Source organism: Solea senegalensis, linkage group LG3 (assembly GCF_019176455.1).
Source record: "Solea senegalensis isolate Sse05_10M linkage group LG3, IFAPA_SoseM_1, whole genome shotgun sequence".
NCBI lineage: Eukaryota > Metazoa > Chordata > Actinopteri > Pleuronectiformes > Soleidae > Solea > Solea senegalensis.
The window spans coordinates 21584024-21601899 of record NC_058023.1 but is presented as its reverse complement, the minus strand read 5'-3'; the positions used below and the strand labels follow the sequence as shown (position 1 = coordinate 21601899).

Genomic DNA, 17876 nt, shown 5'->3' with positions numbered 1-17876 from the left:
CAGACAATAACCCGCTTAGCCATCTATCATCGGCGAAGCTTGGAGCCCTGGAGCAGCGTTGGGCAGCCCAACTCGCGTCATTTAACTTTGAGATCCGTTACCGTTCTGGCAAGAGTAACATAAATGCAGATGCTCTGTCTCGCTTGCATCCTCCCAGAACCACGGACCTTGAGACCCTTGTCTCTGGTACATCACTTCCTCAGCCATTGCAACAGGCTCTCCAGGCCAGTGGGCCTACAGCCTATCAGGCTGCTGTTCAGGCCTTGCCTCCGCATCTGCCTGCAGATATTGGAGAACTTCAGCGAGCTGATCCTGTGACCCAGGAAGTTCTTGTGTTTTGGCGGCAGAAACGATACCCGAATTATGACGAGCGGAAGCAGTTCTCTCCACCAGCCTTGGTGCTTCTTAAGCAGTGGGAGCGATTGGTTGAACGGGCCGGATTGGTGTACCGGCAGGTCTCTCGCTCTGACGGGGGAGAACTGGTTTTCCAGGTACTTTTGCCAGCTGCTCTGAGGGACAAAGTCCTCATGGAGGTCCACCAAAATCACGGGCACCAGGGGGTGGGCAGGACTTTGGAATTGCTCAGGCAGCGGTGCTACTGGCCAGGGATGTCGTCTGATGTGAAGCGCTGGTGTCAAACCTGCGAGCGGTGTCAAGTGGCTAAGGACTCTGGGCCACCTGTTCGTAGCTTCATGGGACATCTGCTTGCTTCAGAGCCTAATGAAATCCTGGCAATGGATTTCACCATGCTTGAACCAACCCATAACGGGCTGGAGAATGTCCTTGTGCTGACAGATGTTTTCAGCAAATATACACTTGCCATTCCCACTCGTGACCAGCGTGCCTCTACAGTGGCACAAGTTCTCGTCACGGAGTGGTTTTCGAAGTTTGGTGTTCCAGCACGCATTCATTCCGATCAGGGTCGCAATTTCGAAAGTGCACTCATTCGACAGTTGTGCGGTCTTTACAACATCGAAAAATCTCGCACCACACCGTACCATCCGGCAGGTAATGGTCAGTGTGAGCGTTTTAATCGCACTCTTCATGACTTGCTGCGTACTTTGCCTCCCTCTAGAAAGCGTGACTGGCACTCCTGTCTACCTCAGATACTGTATGCCTATAACACCACACCGCATCAATCTACTGGGGAATCTCCGTTTTTCCTCATGTTTGGTCGTGAGGCAAGGCTCCCTGTTGACTTTTTGCTGGGAAGAGTGCAGGATCCTGTTGATGGGACAGTAAATGACTGGGTCCGAGAGCATCAGACCCGGTTACACGTGGCTTTTGACGGCGTCCGAGACCGGCTGAGGGAGGCAGCCCAACGCCGGAAGGAAAACCATGACCAATCTGTCCGGTCAGAACCACTGGTGGTGGGCCAGTCAGTGATTCTAAAGGAGTTTGGTTGGAAGGGTCGTCATAAGATCCAAGACAGGTGGAATCCGGTGGTGCATCGAGTGATTAGAGCTCCCCCTGGCAATGGTGCAGTGTATACAGTTGCACCAGAGGATGACCCTGCCAAAATCAAACGGGTACATCGAACGCTGCTTAAAGCCATAGTTGGGATGGCTGCTTCAGGCGACAACCCTGCTCTTCTTCCCATCCCCCTTGGCTGTCCGGCAGTGTCTGAGAGCTCATCTGACGATGAGGACTTGATGGCTGTGGTAAGGGATCCCCTTCCCCCATCACCCGAACACTCTGCTGGAGAAGCCCAACCGGCACCAGCAATACTCGTAGCTTCGACAGTCCCGTTGCACCCTGTTCTTTTGACTTCTTCAGTCTCTCCCTCTCCTGGGAGCAGTGACACCGCTGAGCTACGTGCAGTACCCTTACTCTCAGCACTTCCTGCCCACTCGACGGCACAGCCCCCTTTCCTAAGCGCCGCTCCCTTGGCCGTCCCTCATTCAGGGAATGATGAAGTTGTCCGGCGACGGACCACTCGATCTACCGCTGGACACCACTCAAACCTTCATCACTTACCCAGGCCTGCCAACGAGGTTGCTCAGGAGGGGCCTTCAGCCGTTCAGTCAAGTGCTGTGTCTGCTTTCTTTAGACCGTGGTCATAGAGTTGAGATCTTTAAGTGCATCGTCGGGTCGACGATGAAAATGGGGGGGGTGGATTGTAGTGGTATGAGGCCCCACTGATTTAGTTGGTTTGACTGCACTCCGGCCGCTCTGCCTCATTAGCCAATCACTGCGCTTACCGAGGGAAGAAAAGTAGGCTGTGTCCCTCCTCCTGATCTCTCGCTCCCGGGTCGTTGTATGTGCCGCTAGCATCCGAGCACAGGTAAGCACAGATGGCCCTGCTGTTTTGTGTTTATTCGCCCGTGTTTCATTCAATTAAAACCGTCATTCCCTGATAGATCCGGCGTCTTCACCGCGGTCGAGCCGATCGTTCGTGGGCGGTGTTTATTGCTGCAACCAGAGCATTGGTGAGTGATGACAGGCTTATGTTGTTTGCTGCTGTAGCCAGGGGCTAAGCTCCTCTTCCGCTCCTCTCCCTCTAACAGTCTGCTGGTTGTGTGCTGCATGGTGGCTGTCTTCCCTGCCACGACTGATCTCTTCACCCCTCTCCCTCTTTGGACGGGATGCTAATGCACCCGGACTTATAACTGTAACTGTAACGCTAAGGCTAGCGCTAAAGCTAACGCTAGCGCTAACGCCAACGCCAGGTGTAAACACAGCTGATTAACTACGGCTGCTTCGCCGCTGCTTCGCCGCTGTTTCGCCGCTGCTTCGCCGCTGTTTCGCCGCTGCTTCGCCGCTGTTCTGCCGCTGTCCTGTTGCTCTGTGACTGTTGCTCCGACGGCCTGGTTCCGATCCGGTCGGCCGCCTGTGGTCAACCTGTTTACCGTTGCTACGTGTGATTGCATTGTGTGTGCGTGTATGTGTGACTGTAACTCGTACTGGATGCTACGAGTCTGCCCGAACTCTCAGTCACTCGCTATAAGATTGTGAACTGTGTGTGTGTGTGTGTTTTAAGTGTAATCCGGCAAGGTTTGGTCGAATTGTTTATTTATTTACTATTTGTTTAATGGTTGAACTTATGTTACTATGATTCATTTGAGTTAAAACTGTCAAACTGGTTAATTGTTGAGTTTATCTCTGGCCAGAGACTCTTTTGTTTCTTGTGTTTGGTTGATTTATTACTATAATTTAACATTTTTTCAGTTTATCAATCGATCATTTACATTTGGTTCCTTAACTTTGAGCCCGTTTAATTGTGTTTTCCTCTCCCCCTTAGCGCTGAAGGCCGACGGTGGTGGTGGTGGTTCTCCTGGGTGGTGGTGGTCCTGTGTGCTGTGTGATCCCTTTTTAAGATTTTCTTTGTTTACACGTCACCTTTTGCTGTGTGTGTGTGGGGTGTCCTCCTTTTTCTTTTGGATGTCACTTCCCCTACCAAACCCCTCCTCCAGCCGGTAAGCCTCAGACTACATCCCCTTTTTATTTGGGCTCTCTTTTCTTTTTTTGTTACAGTGTCAATCTCATGATTGTTTTAATAATAAATCGTTAGTATGATCATTGAACTCCGTCTCATTCCCTCCCTGAGTAAACGAACCTGAGTGTCTTTTTGTTCTGAAGGTACTTGTCGACCTTTACTACTGGTCCTTGGCCAGAACCCAAGGTGGCGTTGTCGGTATTTGGTGTATAGCATAGTAATAACCCTCGTGTCGCCACAAACCTATAAAAGATTAAAACGGAAAAAGACGGCATCACATAAAATCAAGTCTATAAAAATTAATTTTAAGAAGAGATTTAAAAGATGACACTGAGTTTGCAAGCTTTATCTCCATGGGCAGGCCGTTCCAAAGCCGAGGCGCTCTGACGGAGTAAGCACAGTCACCCCTGATTTTTAGCCTCGGAACAGTTAAGAGAGACCCGCCCGCAGATCTAAGGGAACAGGCTCGTATGGGGTCAGCATGTCAGTGATGTATTCAGGGGCTAGACCTTGATGAGCCTTAAAAGTGATCAGTAAAATCTTAAAATCAATTCTAAAACGTACAGGGAGCCAGTAGAGTGAAGCCAAGATTGGAGTAATGTGATGCCGTCTTTTAAAACCAGTAAAAAGCCTGGCTGCTGAGTTTTGAAGCAGCTGGATTTATGATTGATGCCGGATAGAAGGGAGTTACAGTAATCTACAGTAAGCAGGGGAATATGTGTGGACTAATATTTCTAAATCAGGCTGTGATAGAATATTTTTGATTTTGGAAATGGTTCTGATATGGAGGAAACAAGACTGTTTATGTGAGGGGTGAAGGTAAAATCTGAATCAAAGGTGACACCTAAGGTTTTGGCAGTTGGCTTTATGTTACTGGATAATGGACCAAGACTGATGTGACTGGAGATGGTGTTTGGTGGGTTATACAGTAACATTTTTCTTTTAGACATTTTCTTTTAGACAGTCTAAAACAGCATCAAGGCTTCTCGGGTCGTTGGGTCTCAGCGGGAGGTATATCTGTGTGTCGTCAGCATAGCAGTGGAAAGAGACATTATGCCACAGGATAATTTGGCCGAGTGGGAGCATATAAATAGAAAATAAAATTGGACCTAAAATAGAACCCTGCGGTACACCGTAGGTTATTTGAGTTGTAGTGGGCGAGTGGTTGCCTATGGTGACCGCACAGGTTCTGTTAAAAAGGTAAGAGTAAAACCAAGTGCTGTGTAGCAGGGGCTACCAACCCAGGATTGAAGACGTTCAATTAAAAAGTTGTGATCTATAATATCAAAAGCAGCGCTTAAGTCTAAAAGTATTAATATAGTGCTCTCTCCTCTTTCTGTGGTTAAAAAGCAGGTCGTTGGTTACTTTGAGGAGGGCAGTTTCAGTATTATGTAAAGCTCTAAAACCAGATTGAAATTTCTCAAAAAAGTAAAAGATAAAGAAGGGAGGAAACGACTTTTTCTAAAACTTTTGATAAAAAGGAAATTATAGAAATTGCTCTAAAATTGTTAAAATCGGGGTCTAGGTTAGCTTTCTTTAAAAGAGGTTGGACTGCAGCATGCTTAAAAGCAGAGGGAAAAATACCATGGGTTAAAGAACTATTTACAATGGATAAAATACTGGGTCAATGTGTGGTAAAAACCACTTTAAGAAATGTGGTGGGAATAAAATCAAGGCTGCACGTGGTTGGTTTCATGTCTGCTAAGTCTGATAGGAAAGAAAGTGAAACAGGTTGTAAATCGCTAACATGTGTAAAAATATATATATATATATATACGGTGGATGAAATGCTGTCTGGGGGGGTAATCTATTGCCTAATAAAATTGACAGTCTTTAAAAGACTATAAAAACTCCTCACAGGTCTTTTGTGTTTCATCATTAAAATAAGAAGGCGAGGGGGGAGGTGACTAAATCTAAAACCTTAAATAAAACTCTGGGGTTCTCTAATTTTTTCTACATTCTCTTTTAAGTTAATGTGTAAAATTGCTGTGCCAGGGATGTGGATTGAAATTCTTCTTTTTCATTTTAAAAGGGGCAACTAAATCCAGAACAGAAAGACATGTTTGGTTTAAATTAGAGACCAGTTCCTCTGTACAGTATTACAATTTTGGTTAGGAGCACTAAAAGAAGCAGAGGTAAAAAGTTCAGAAAACTTAAACGCAGACAGAGAGGTAAAAACTCAGCGGCGGACAGTTATGTCTTGATCTGCATGTAAAACGGTCAAAACCAATAATATGGAATAAAATGGCTTTATGATCGGACACACAGATAACCTCAGATCTTACGTTTTTGGGGCTGAGACCATTGAATAAAACCAAGTCTAGAGTATGACCTTTACAGTGAGTGGGTTAATTTATAGCTTGTGTGAGATTAAAATTCTAAATAAGAAAAAAAGTAAGATTCTAAACATCTAAAAAGTCTGTGATAATACTTTGAGTGGGACAGCAGACATGGATGTTAAAATCACCTAAGATAAGAACCCTGCCGCATTGACACATAAAGTTAGATAAAAACTCTGAAAACTCCTGAATAAAAACACTGTTTGGTCTTGGGGGTCTGTAAATTATTAAAATTAAAACTGGATTGTTTGAGTTTATCATGAAACCAAGGTGTTCAAATGAAGTAAAAGCATTATAAAAAAAAGGGGTACATTTAAAAGTATTTCTAAAAATGACAGCATCCCCCCGCCCCGCCCAGATAGACGGGGTTGCTTCAATCAGTGAGCTGCAGTCTTCCTGAGTGTGCCAGGTTTCTGTGATGATAAAAAAGTCCAATATATTAAAAGTAATACAATCTTGAAATATAAAGGACTTATTGTTCAGGGAACTGACATTTAATAGACAGAAGTTAACTGGAGAGGATGGGGAGTTGCTGGCAGAAGACCGGGGAGTTTTCAGTGGGATCCGAATGAGATTTTTATTGTGTCCATGGTGGGAAATGACGGTGGCCTGAGATGTGCTGTGTCGATGGGGGGTCTATGGCTGATGATGGTGGGTATGGGGATAAACTCTGGTGATACTGTTGGTGACAGGTGTGGCTGGTAGGGGGAGCTAGTGGGGGAGAATGTAGACTGGGAGAGTAGAGGTGATGGATGTTCCGGGGGGGAGAGGGCGTGTGAGGTAAACAGTCACGCACGTGAATGTGATTGAACAGCATGGAGAATGTTTGCAGTTAGCATGCTGCTACCCATCAAGTTTGGGTGAATGCCGTCGGGTTTAAAAAAGGAGCAATGGTCCCAAAATAAATTAAAATTGTCAATAAAACCAAAGTTAAGAGCTGTGCATGTGCACTGGAGCCAGGTGTGGAGACTGATGATTCTGCTGAAACGACCTGTTCCGCGGCCGAGCGAGGAGTGGGACCAGAAATACAAACAGACTTCACGCAGGACCTTAAAAAGCTAAAAAGATCAGTCTTACAATTATTTTTTTGTAAGACTGCTGCCGAGCAGTTTTGCACATCCCAACGTGGACGATTATATGTCCGACGGAGGACGGGAGTGAGATGCATCTTAATGGTCTGTCCATTGAGCAGGGCATTGAAAGAATCATACACATACATAGACCTTAATTGCACACTGGAAAAGAGAAAAGTCATTTAAAAAAGTGTTCATGAATATATTTTAAGTTGTTACATTTAAATGCATTTTTTACCATTAATATTTTTACATTTACATAGTTAGTGAAATATAAATTAAAACGTATAAATATAAATTAAAACGCTGCATTTTTGTGTATATTTTATTTCTGGCAGTTTTTATGACCCAATGCCTCGACCCATCACAGCTTTCTTTGTGTTTCTCTCTGGTCTCAACAGGATTATGTAACATTTGGGTCCAAACAGTGCCACCAAGAGGCCAAAGCTGGAGGCCAGGATGGCAAATACCTCCACTGCATCTGCATATTTCCCTGGTGAGCTGATGTAAGCAGGGATAAAGGCCACCCACACTGCACAGAAGATCAGCATGCTGAATGTGATGAGTTTGGCCTCATTGAAACTGTCTGGAAGATTCCTTGCTAGAAAAGCTAACAAACAACTGAGGACAGCCAGTAAACCAATATAACCAAGTAAAACTGCAAAACCAACTGTGGACCCAACTACACACTCATAAACTATCTTGTCACTGTGATACTGGGTGTTTTTATGAGGCACTGGTGAAGCAGAGACAAGCCAGACAGTGCAGATTGCTGCTTGAACAGAAGTCAGAACCAGAACTGTCCCTCTCTGCTGCATAGCACCAAACCACTTCAGACTGGACTCACCTCCTGGTTTAGAGGCCCTGAACACAGCCAGAACCACCATGGTTTTCACCAGGATACATGAGACACAAAGCACAAAGCTGATGCCAAATGCTGCATGTCTTAGTTGGCAAGTCCATAATCTGGGTCGTCCAATGAAGAGCAATGAACACAAGAAACACAATTTGAGCGACACCAAGAGAAGAAAACTAAGTTCTGAATTGTTGGCACGAACTATAGGTGTGCTGTGATGATGGATGAAGATGCCCAGAACAACAACACACATAAATGTGCCCAACAGTGAGATAGTTGTTAAGCAGATACCCAGAGGTTCATGGTAGGAGAGGAACTCTGTTTTTTTAGGAACACAGTGGTCACGCTGGGGGCTGGACCAGAAATCTTCGGGACAGCTGGTACACTCCAAGGTGTCTGAGAGAAGAAGAGGACAGATATCCTTTTACAGTATTTACCTTTTCTATACTGCTTTATATAGTTTTTGTATTTAAAAGGGTTTTCCATGTTAAAAATCACAAAATGTGCTGCACAAAGAGTACTCCCAAAAAAGAATTACAAGTTGAAAAGGCAGTGGTTAAAATTCATTTTAAAAAAAAACATTTCTCAACAAAACAACACCAACGTCAATTCACAAGCTTTTGCTGTTATATTTTCTCAGCATTTAGTCATCAAAGATTTGTTTGGCCTATACAGGGAATACAGTTGATTTGGTACCACAGCCTTTGAGTATGTTTTATCATGTATGGATTTGTTTGAGATGATCATTTTAAGAATTATGACAATCTCAAATACTGAGCCTTTGTTAGATAAGGAGGTGGGTCACTGATTTAAAATGCTGCTGTTGTTTTGCTTGGAACCAGCTGCTGAAGCCTGGGCCTGATCGTAGCTGCCGCCATAGCCACTGGGCCAAGTATACTGACGGTAGGTTGTTTATCAGCAACTTGTCTCCTCTACCAAGGCTATCTTTAATGATCCTGTGTGAATGTCAATGAGACACCAATGCAAGCTAAACATAGTCTGTTGTTAACATAGTTTATCAGCCAGCACTGAGCATGCCTTTGTCAGACAGGGTGAAAAGAGTTATTGGCGACGATGACACAACGTAAAGAAGTTACTTCTGGTCAGATGCAGTAGGAGCTAGGCCCAGAGGCAACACACAGTGCCCAGAGCCTCCTAGTGTCACCAAGACCTGCAGCCACCAGCCCATCTGCCACCGTAAAAACCCTCAACCCCTCTCAACAACCTACAGAGCTCCCGAAGCCAGCAAGGCCATAACAACTGGCTGTGCTCCTTTGGCCCAACAAAGGATCAGGTTGCCCCAATCTTCAAAGAGAAGAAGAGAATCTCAAGTTGACCAAGCATCTACTTGGCCAGAAGAGGACCAGACACCTTACTTGCTCAAAGGATACCATTAACAAACACCTCAAAACCACATACAGTGACCCCATCAGAGAACAACCCCTAGGTCCATGCGATGCACTGATTACACCATCGGAACCTACAGCGGACTTCAACCAAGGAACCCTGCCTAGGTGACGTGGGGAAAGTGGTGAGAAGAGTAAGATCAAGCTCAGCACCAGGCCCAAGTGGTGTCCCCTATAAGGTATACAATAACTGCTCAAAGCTACTACATTGGCCTTGTAGGGTTCTGAAGGTGGTTTGGAGGAGAGGGGAGATTGCCCAGTCACAAAGCTATGCTGAGGGAGTGTACAAGAAGAGAAGTTTGAAAACTTTGAGTGGAGAGCAAAATTTTCTTCAGCATTGTGGCCAAGAGATGCTCCAGTTTCTGGGTGAGCAATAAATACATCAACATGTCATTACAGAAGTGAGGAATAACGGGAGTTCCTGGTTCCCTGGTAACCCAGCTCATCAGGGAGCCAGATGAAAGCAGTGGTGACTTAGCTGCGCTGTGGCTGGATCTTACAAATGCTTATGGTTCCATACCCCATAAGCTAGTGGAGGCCACACTGGAGAAATACCATGTAATCCAGAAGATAAGAGACCTCATCCTGGACTATTACAGCCTGAGAGTCTCATCTGGCCAGTTGACCTCTGACTGGCACCAGTTAGAAGTGGGCATAATCACTGGTTGCACCATTTCAATGAACCTCTTAGCACTGGCTATGGACATGCTGGTCAAAGGAGCTGAAGCAGAATGCAGAGGTCCCCTCAGCAAATCTGGAGTAAGACAACCTCCCATCAGAGCCTTCATGGATGACCTCACAATGACAACAACAACTTTACCAGTAGCCAGGTGGATACTTTAGGGCTTGGAGAGGATCATGGCAAGCCAACAAAGTCCTTGATTTTGAAGAAGGGGAAGTTCACAGACAAGTTTGCTTCAGGCTGGGAGAACATCTGATCATCTTCAACTGCAGCCTGAAGGATAACTACCCTATCAAAGCAACCAGTGCAGACCTGGAGGGCTGGCGAAGAGCAGTGGACAAGTCTGGGCTCCCTGGAAGGTTCAAAGCCTGGATCTACCAGCATAGAATCCTGCCAGCAGTTGGGGCAGTAGAGTGCCACTTGGACAAAGGTCGAGGTCTGATCAGGGTTGCAAGGATCGCTAGGGTCGCAAGGATGAGGGTGTCTGTTGTAAGACATCAGATCATTCCTGGGGATGTGGTATATTACCAGCAGTTCATTGAGGGCTGTTCTGCAATAGGCAAGCCACTGTTCGGACTCCCAACAGGCAGTAAAAGCCCCAGAGGAAGTGGGAAGAGCCGCAAGCAGGTTCACAGAAAGCTAAGTGCTGAGGACTGGATGGATGAGTGCAAGCAGGCTTTTCACTCACTCAAGCAAGCTCTTTTGGTCCAAGTCCCCCTTTCCCACCCAAACTTTAACGACCATGTTCTCCTGTCAGTGGACGCCTCATGCAATAGACTTGGTGCTGTACTATCACAAGTCCCTGCTGGTGAATCAACTGCGAGGCCCATTGCATTTGCGAGTAAGTCGCTTGGTTATGCTCAGTCCAGATACCCCGCCCACAGGCCAGAGTTTTTTGCCTTGAAATGGGTGGTGTGTGACAAGTTCCACCACTGTTTGAGGGGTCATCAGTTCACCATATGGACTGACAATAATCCTTTGACCTACATTCAAGGCTCGACTGGATGCGTGAGAGCTGAGGTGGATTGCGAAGCTAGCACCCTTCCAGTTTGACATTAAGTAAATTCATGGTCCCAGAAACGTTGTGACTGACGCCTTAAGCAGGACCCCTTTGCAGCCCAGTGCGTTCCATCGGCTGAATAGAGCGCCTTATGAGGACCTGCTGGCGGAGGCGGCAGCTGTGTGTACGCATGGAGTGCAGGATCTTTTTCGCTGGTCTGCTCATCCATTCGATAAGAAAGTGGCGGCCAGGTCATCACTTCTCAGTGTGCAGCAGTTGCTCAGGCTGGCACCCTAATATCCCATGAGGCTGCAGCTGTATTAGATGCACATGATCTGTAGGACTGCAGGGTCTTCCCAACTGCATTCTTACTGCCTCAGTTCTCCCAGACTGTGCTAACAGCAGAGCGTGTCGGCTCAGAGGTGCTTTCCCGTGAAATGTTGATGGAGGAGCAGCGGCGTGACAGTGTTCTCAGTAGAGTTATCTTCTTTTTTGAGAGAGGTCGGAGACCGTCGAGAGTGCACTAAGGAATCAGTTGGTGCAATCAAGCTACTGAGAGGTTGGGATAAGTTGATACTAAGGGATAGTGTACTGTTTTGTGTGGCAAAGAACGCTGTAACAAAGAAGAAGACTTACCTGTATGTGGTTCCATCTTCACTGTGCTCCATGGTGAAGATGAAGCTGGACACCAAGGACAACAGTGGATATTGTTATGTTAGAGCAAAACGCAGGTGGCCTGAGGCTCTGAAGTCTTTGACATGGTGTACAACTATAAGGTCCATGAAACAAGCGGCTTTGTGCCATTCCTGCTCATGTTTGGCAGGGTGCCACGGGTCCCAATTGATGTCATCTTTGGTTCTGTTCTTGACAACCCTGAGGTTGCAGATGATTATTTCATCCATTCTCTGCGCAAGGACCTGTCGGAAGCTATGAACATAGCTCAGGCTATCGCATTAAAGCAGTTGCAGCGTCACACTAACCTTTACAACTGCAAAGTACGTGGAGCGCCAGTGGATGTGGGTGACCATGTACTGCTGGCTAACAAAGGTGGGCGAGGGAAAAGGAAGCTTTCTGACTGCTGGGAAAGTGCCATCTATGTGGTGATGGGAAAGAATGAGGAGTGTGACACCTTTAAGATCCAGCATGCCGACACTGGGCAGAAAGTTGTGCATCGCAATCTGATAATGCCAGTGAATTTTCTTTCTTTGCTGCTTCTTCGGAGGTGGAGGTATCATCTATTTCCAGCTTTGCAGATATTGAGGATGAGAGAGAGTCAGTTGCTGATGTCTCTGTGGATTCTGTTGAGTACAGGACTAGAGTATGGGTATTTGTCCTACTGTCTGAGACTGAGGGCACAGTGGACTTGGAGAGTGTTGACCGGTCTGAGAACGCAGAGATTGGCCGTCAATGTGAGGCAGCCACTATTCGATCTGCTGACATCACAGTGGCCGAGATGGTTGACCAGACACCTCACAGACTGTCGGATCTTGACCCCCCCGTGACTCGGGTGACTAGTGAAAGCCCTGACTCTGGTGACAGCTTAGCTATTGGTGGTGGCTCTCAAGACCTCTGGCTGGCGAGACTGTTGACAGAACCGGATCCCCTATTGGGGATGGGGAGGTTAGAGAGGGTGCAAGATCCAGAGCGAGGAGGTTGTTGAAACTTGTTACCAGACTGATATTTTTGACTGTTGTGATGGTTATTTTGGTTGAACATTACACGTGTTTGTTAAGGGAAGGCAAGATGTGTTAGATACGCTACCAGTTAATGACAGATGCATTCAAGTGTGCTGCACTTAAGCCGCCTGTCGAGCCTGTATGTGATCAGTACATGTTTTCTTCCTGTCCAGAATAAATGGTGTCTTAAACTGCAATGCAAGCCTCCTGGCCATCATTTAACACAACACAGAGTCAAGGGGTTGAGCCAGCCAGCTACAACAAAGTGTAGTTGAGCTTGATTACATTTGGAGCTGCTACTGAAAAGGCTCTGTCCCCCCAAGATTTAGTCTAGACCTCGGGACAGCCAGAAGCAGCTGGTTAGATGATCCAATGATTTCAATGATTTATATGTTAATAATAAAATCTTTAAATCAATCCTAAACGCACAGGACGCCAGTGAAGTGAAGCTAGAACAGGGGAGATGTGCTCATGTTTACGAGTACCAGTTAAAAGACGAGCTGCTCCATTCTGAACCAGCTGCAGGCGAGACAGAGAGGCTTGGCTAACACCAACGTAGAGCGCATTACAGTAGTCAAGACGTGTGGTGATAAAAGCATGCATAACCGTTTTAAAATCATTAAGAGATAAAAAGACTTAACCCTAGATAAAAGACGCAGATGGAAAAAACTTGATTTGACCACTGTTTGCCCATTTTAAAATCCTTATCCATTATGACCCCTAAATTCTTTACAGACGGTTTGATAAAAGAGTCCAGGGGAAAGGTCCAAGACAGGGTTGTGTCTGTCAAAAAGAATGACTTCTGTTTTGTTTTCATTGAGCTTTAGAAAATTTAAAGCCATCCAGTCTTTAATGTCTTTAAGACAAGCAAGCGGGCAATATCTGTAGGACAGGCTGAAGGTTTTAAATGATCTATCATTTGCTGAAGGGAAGTCAGTGACACAGGTTCAAACTGGTGAAAAATAGCAGAGCAGGTGAAGGTGATTGAAGGATCATGCAAGGGAGGAGAGATGTGTGTCCTAATGTTCTCAGTCTTGTCCACAAGAACTTGAGAAATGTGTTACAGGTTTCTGATGAGATTTCAAAACAAGTACGTTGGGGAGTATTAAGATTGATGGTGATCAATTATTATTATTGTTATTATTATTATTGTCATTATTATTATTATTATTATTATTATTATTATTATTGTTATTATTATTATTATTATTATTATTATTACTATTGATTATTGATTATTGATGGTCCTAAAGAAAACACAAGGTTTATGGGACTTATTATTTGGCGCCATCTTGAAAATACAGGTCTATGAAAAGAGGGTAAGGGATGAAATACATGTTTAAAGGTTTACACTCACCAGTTGTATTGCTGATCTTTCCCTCAGAACAAGGGACACAGTCAAAACAACACTCAGGTTCCCCCTTCTTTCTAACTATGCGAGTCCCTGGAGGACAACTCTCACTGCACACTGACTGAGGAGGCTATGGGGAGAAAATTTAGTATCGGTTAGAGTAACATGAAATGACAAGGCAAATAAATCATAGCCTAAAAAGTAAGAGGTTACCTGTTTGGATTCAAAGTTCCAGAAGATTTTGTCTTCATCCAGTGTGAGTTCTTCACCTTTGAAGGCTGACCTCTTAACGTCACCCACTCTCTGAACTTTAGTTCTTCCATCAGGGAGCCACACCCAGTTCATGATGTCATATACAGGTAAGGCATCACCATTTTCATCAAATGACACTTCATCACCAAAAGATGTGGTGAAGTTGACTTTTTCCAAGTAATGCATAATCTATGAATATCCAGATTAGGGAAAAAACTAAGATTGCAAAGAACTAATGATTGCATAAATTGTTTATATTCAAGCATTTCAATTGTAGGGATTGCTGTACAATACATTTCACTCTCTAAAGAATAATACAAGAAGGATTTGTTGTATTATTTCTTCACATTTTGACACAAAAATACAAAGCAAGTGAAGTTAAGAGTTGAGTGTAAACTGATATCTCACCTGCCAAGGCTCCAGTCTTTGTAAATGAGCACAGGTGTTGTTGCTGAAAGGTCCTCTCCCTGGCTCACACTGCAGCATGTCATCAAGAGCATACGCCAGAGCGTACACAGCCTTATACACATTATACTCTGGCCTGAGGTTTGAAACATCCAAGAACTCAGTCTCCACATTCTCTATAACTTCCTGTCCAGTGCATAATTCTCCTCCAGCTTCCACCCAACCTGCTGGAGGTGGTGCAAATCTACACTGAAATGTGTGTTCCCAAAACTGATTCACCTGGAAGTTAATTAAGTTTTTTTTAATTTATGCCAGTGTACTATTCTCACAAATTCAAATTCAGAGGTAAACTCTCACCATGCTGCTTCCATCTGTGTTGTTATGATGTAGATCAGGACGTATTTGTAACAGGAAGTCCCTGAGTCCCGGTATTTCTCCTTGACGGATGGCTATTCCTAGTGTTCCACCCAGGTACGGCATTAGGTGGGGAGCCTGAAGTGAAGGGCCTGTTGTCCAGGCTTCACTGGCCATCCACTGTAGGCCTGTCACATTCTGCCTCACCACCTGTATATTGCATTATAACAAGTATATTTAGTGGGATTGTTGAGCAAGCCATCCCACCAATAATAAACCATTCAAATCATTCAAATTTCATCATCATCGACTGAATATTTAAAAAAATCTGTATTTTCCCAATTATTTAACATTTTCCACAGGTTTTTTCCCATAGGAATGAATGAAGACATTTTTCAACATTTTCAAGTATCTTTAAACTCCTTCTACTCATTCATACTTTCACTCTTAAATATATAACCTTTATTGTTTTTGTTTTGTTTTTATGAAATTTATATTCATATTTCATTAGATTTTTTTCTGGGAATTCCCTGGGACATCTTCATAGAACCCTATACAGGTCACTAGACCTGCTATTGATAACCATTGTTCAAACTACTAGAATAGTTTCTGTCCTGTGGACTAACAGATACTCAGTTTTGATTTCTTTCATGATGTACATTAACTACATTAATGTCTTTTGAATTCATGTCCATTTCAACATATTCATAAAACTACAACTTCATTTTCATACAAATTCATGTACTTTTTAAATTATTATTTTACTCTTGAGAACATTACAAGTAAAATTATTTATGACTGACCTCTTCCATTAGTTGACTCATGTGGATCTGATGTGCAAACACAATCACCACTCGAGCTGTAGATTTCCTCATCACATCCACTATTCTCCTTAATTCAGCAGGGTCGTCACCCCAGGGCAAAATCTCTGTGTAAGCCAGACAACCTCCACCAGCTGGACCCAGATCTGTGTGAAAGGATCGGGCAGCGTGGACTCCATAATCATCATCACTGATGAGCAGACCTGCCCAAGTCCAGCCAAAGTGTTTTAGAATCTGAATCATAGCATTCACCTATGTGGACACAGAGCAGAGGGATTAGTGCACAGTCTGGAATAATTTTCACAAGAAATCCTGCTAAACAGTTTCATCAAAGACTCATGTTTAACCCTTAGAACACAGGGCATTTTGGCTCCTTTTTGCCATTACTATGTTAAAATGTACAGTATATACAGAGGCTATACAAATGTGCATTATAGAGTGTCTTATATCAATTTTTTTAAGCACAACTTAGATAATATGATGAAAAGAAAAAAGATTTTTCATCAACTTTACAAATACACTTGAGCAAAAAGTATTAAAACTGTTTAAAAAATCGTATTGAATATGTGAAATTTGGAAATATGTCACAGTTCAAAGTTCATTTGGCTAATTTTTATGGACAAAAAGAAAAAAAAAGAAGGTCTATTTTGTGACTACTGCACAATTATTGTTACTTTATATCACGACTAAAAAAGCAATATAAAATGAATCTTATCTTTGACTCAGCAACACAAAAAAACCCAGATCTGCTCGAAGGGTTAATCACTGTCTTTAAGTGTTGTATATCTGACACCACACAATTCTGTAAATGAAACACATAACATGACTAAACAGGAGTGGTCCTTTATGCATTGTCACTTTGCAGAATAATATTCACCTGAAATGCATCACTTGGGATCGTCCTAAAGAAAGATGGAAACTTTTGACGATCACTCAGGCAGGAACATGTGGCAAAATAACTCACCTGCAAAACACACAGACTGGGCATCCTAAAACATGGTTCTAATGTTTAAAACTGTATGTACACTTAAATCATGTTTAGAATTGAAATCACAATGATAAAAACAAAATTGGGGGAAAAAAAAGGGAGGTAAACTTACCAGAGGCACTCTGTACAAACCTATGACAGCAGAGACTGCAATAGTACGAGTAGAGGAAGTATCTCCCACAATCCCTAGGACTGGAGGAGTTCCTACACAATTGTCTTCTAATGTAACTTGCTCTTCTTGACCACTGACTAAAGACAGTGCTGCACGAAATCCAATTCCTAGTTGGTTGCAGTTATCATACAGACTGTATCCCAGAGTCACATTAGGCAGCAGGTTGGAGTTTCTGTTGATCTCATCAATAGCAAAGGCCATGGTCTGAGCCTGTCTGAATCCTATTACATAAAAACTAACATCACAACACAAATGTTTACAAATTTAAAGCAATGATATAGTTAACGTACATGCTACACAACTGTATACTGGGAATTCAACCAATTAACTACCTCAACATAATAATATATGGGAATATGGGAAACAACAATGAAGAGGTCAAAAAAACAAACATTATTAAAAATCACATATATTCATAATGTAAATATTTAACGTTGATCATATATATTCAAAATCATCAGCTTTCTGCTGCTTCCCTCATTGACTCACCCATAGCAGTCAGGCTTTTGTGGCTCTGAGGTAAAAGACAGGTCAGCATAGGTAGAAATTAAGTTGATTGTAAACAGTCCACCTAGAATCACATCTTCCTTTTTGTGCATGCCATTTAGATGAAACTTTCCCTGTGAGTGACAAGAGGAGGAATAGAGAGAGGAGGACAAAGCAGAGGAAAAGCAGAAGTACAACATTAGGGAGATGAGGCCGGTGTCTAAAAATGCCCTCATGACTTTCCTCTGGCTCATCTCCTTTCCTTATTGCAGTCTTATCACAATATCATTACATTTTATTGATTCGTGCCCATGTTGATTCACCTTGTAACACCACCCATCAGTGCGGAGGATGTGAATGTGAAGCTGTAGGGGCAGGGCCCAAAATAAATCCCATCTGATACTGACTTGTACTAATGTTTTCCTTTGGTATTTTAATGTTTCATTGTAGAAATTACGAAATAAATAGCCACAACTCAGAATATTATTGACACTATTTATTAAAAATGTAAATTTTACAGTGCCAATCCTAAAATAGTCCTCCTTATTGCTCTGGCTGTTATTTTTCTTTTACCTGCTC

General features: G+C 43.6%; 1 protein-coding gene across 1 annotated transcript; it reads right to left on the bottom strand.

Moving 5' to 3' along the window:
• Positions 1–7131: 7131 nt before the first annotated feature.
• LOC122767045 (extracellular calcium-sensing receptor-like) lies at positions 7132–17670 on the bottom strand. The gene is made up of 9 exons (XM_044022386.1): positions 17301–17670; positions 16752–17046; positions 16529–16615; positions 15634–15903; positions 14834–15040; positions 14480–14755; positions 14033–14260; positions 13826–13949; positions 7132–8100 (listed from the first exon to the last, which is right to left on the bottom strand). The coding sequence occupies exons 1-9, from the start codon at positions 17549–17551 to the stop codon at positions 7190–7192; spliced, it is 2649 nt and encodes an 882-aa protein (XP_043878321.1). The 5' UTR covers positions 17552–17670; the 3' UTR covers positions 7132–7189.
• Positions 17671–17876: the final 206 nt, after the last annotated feature.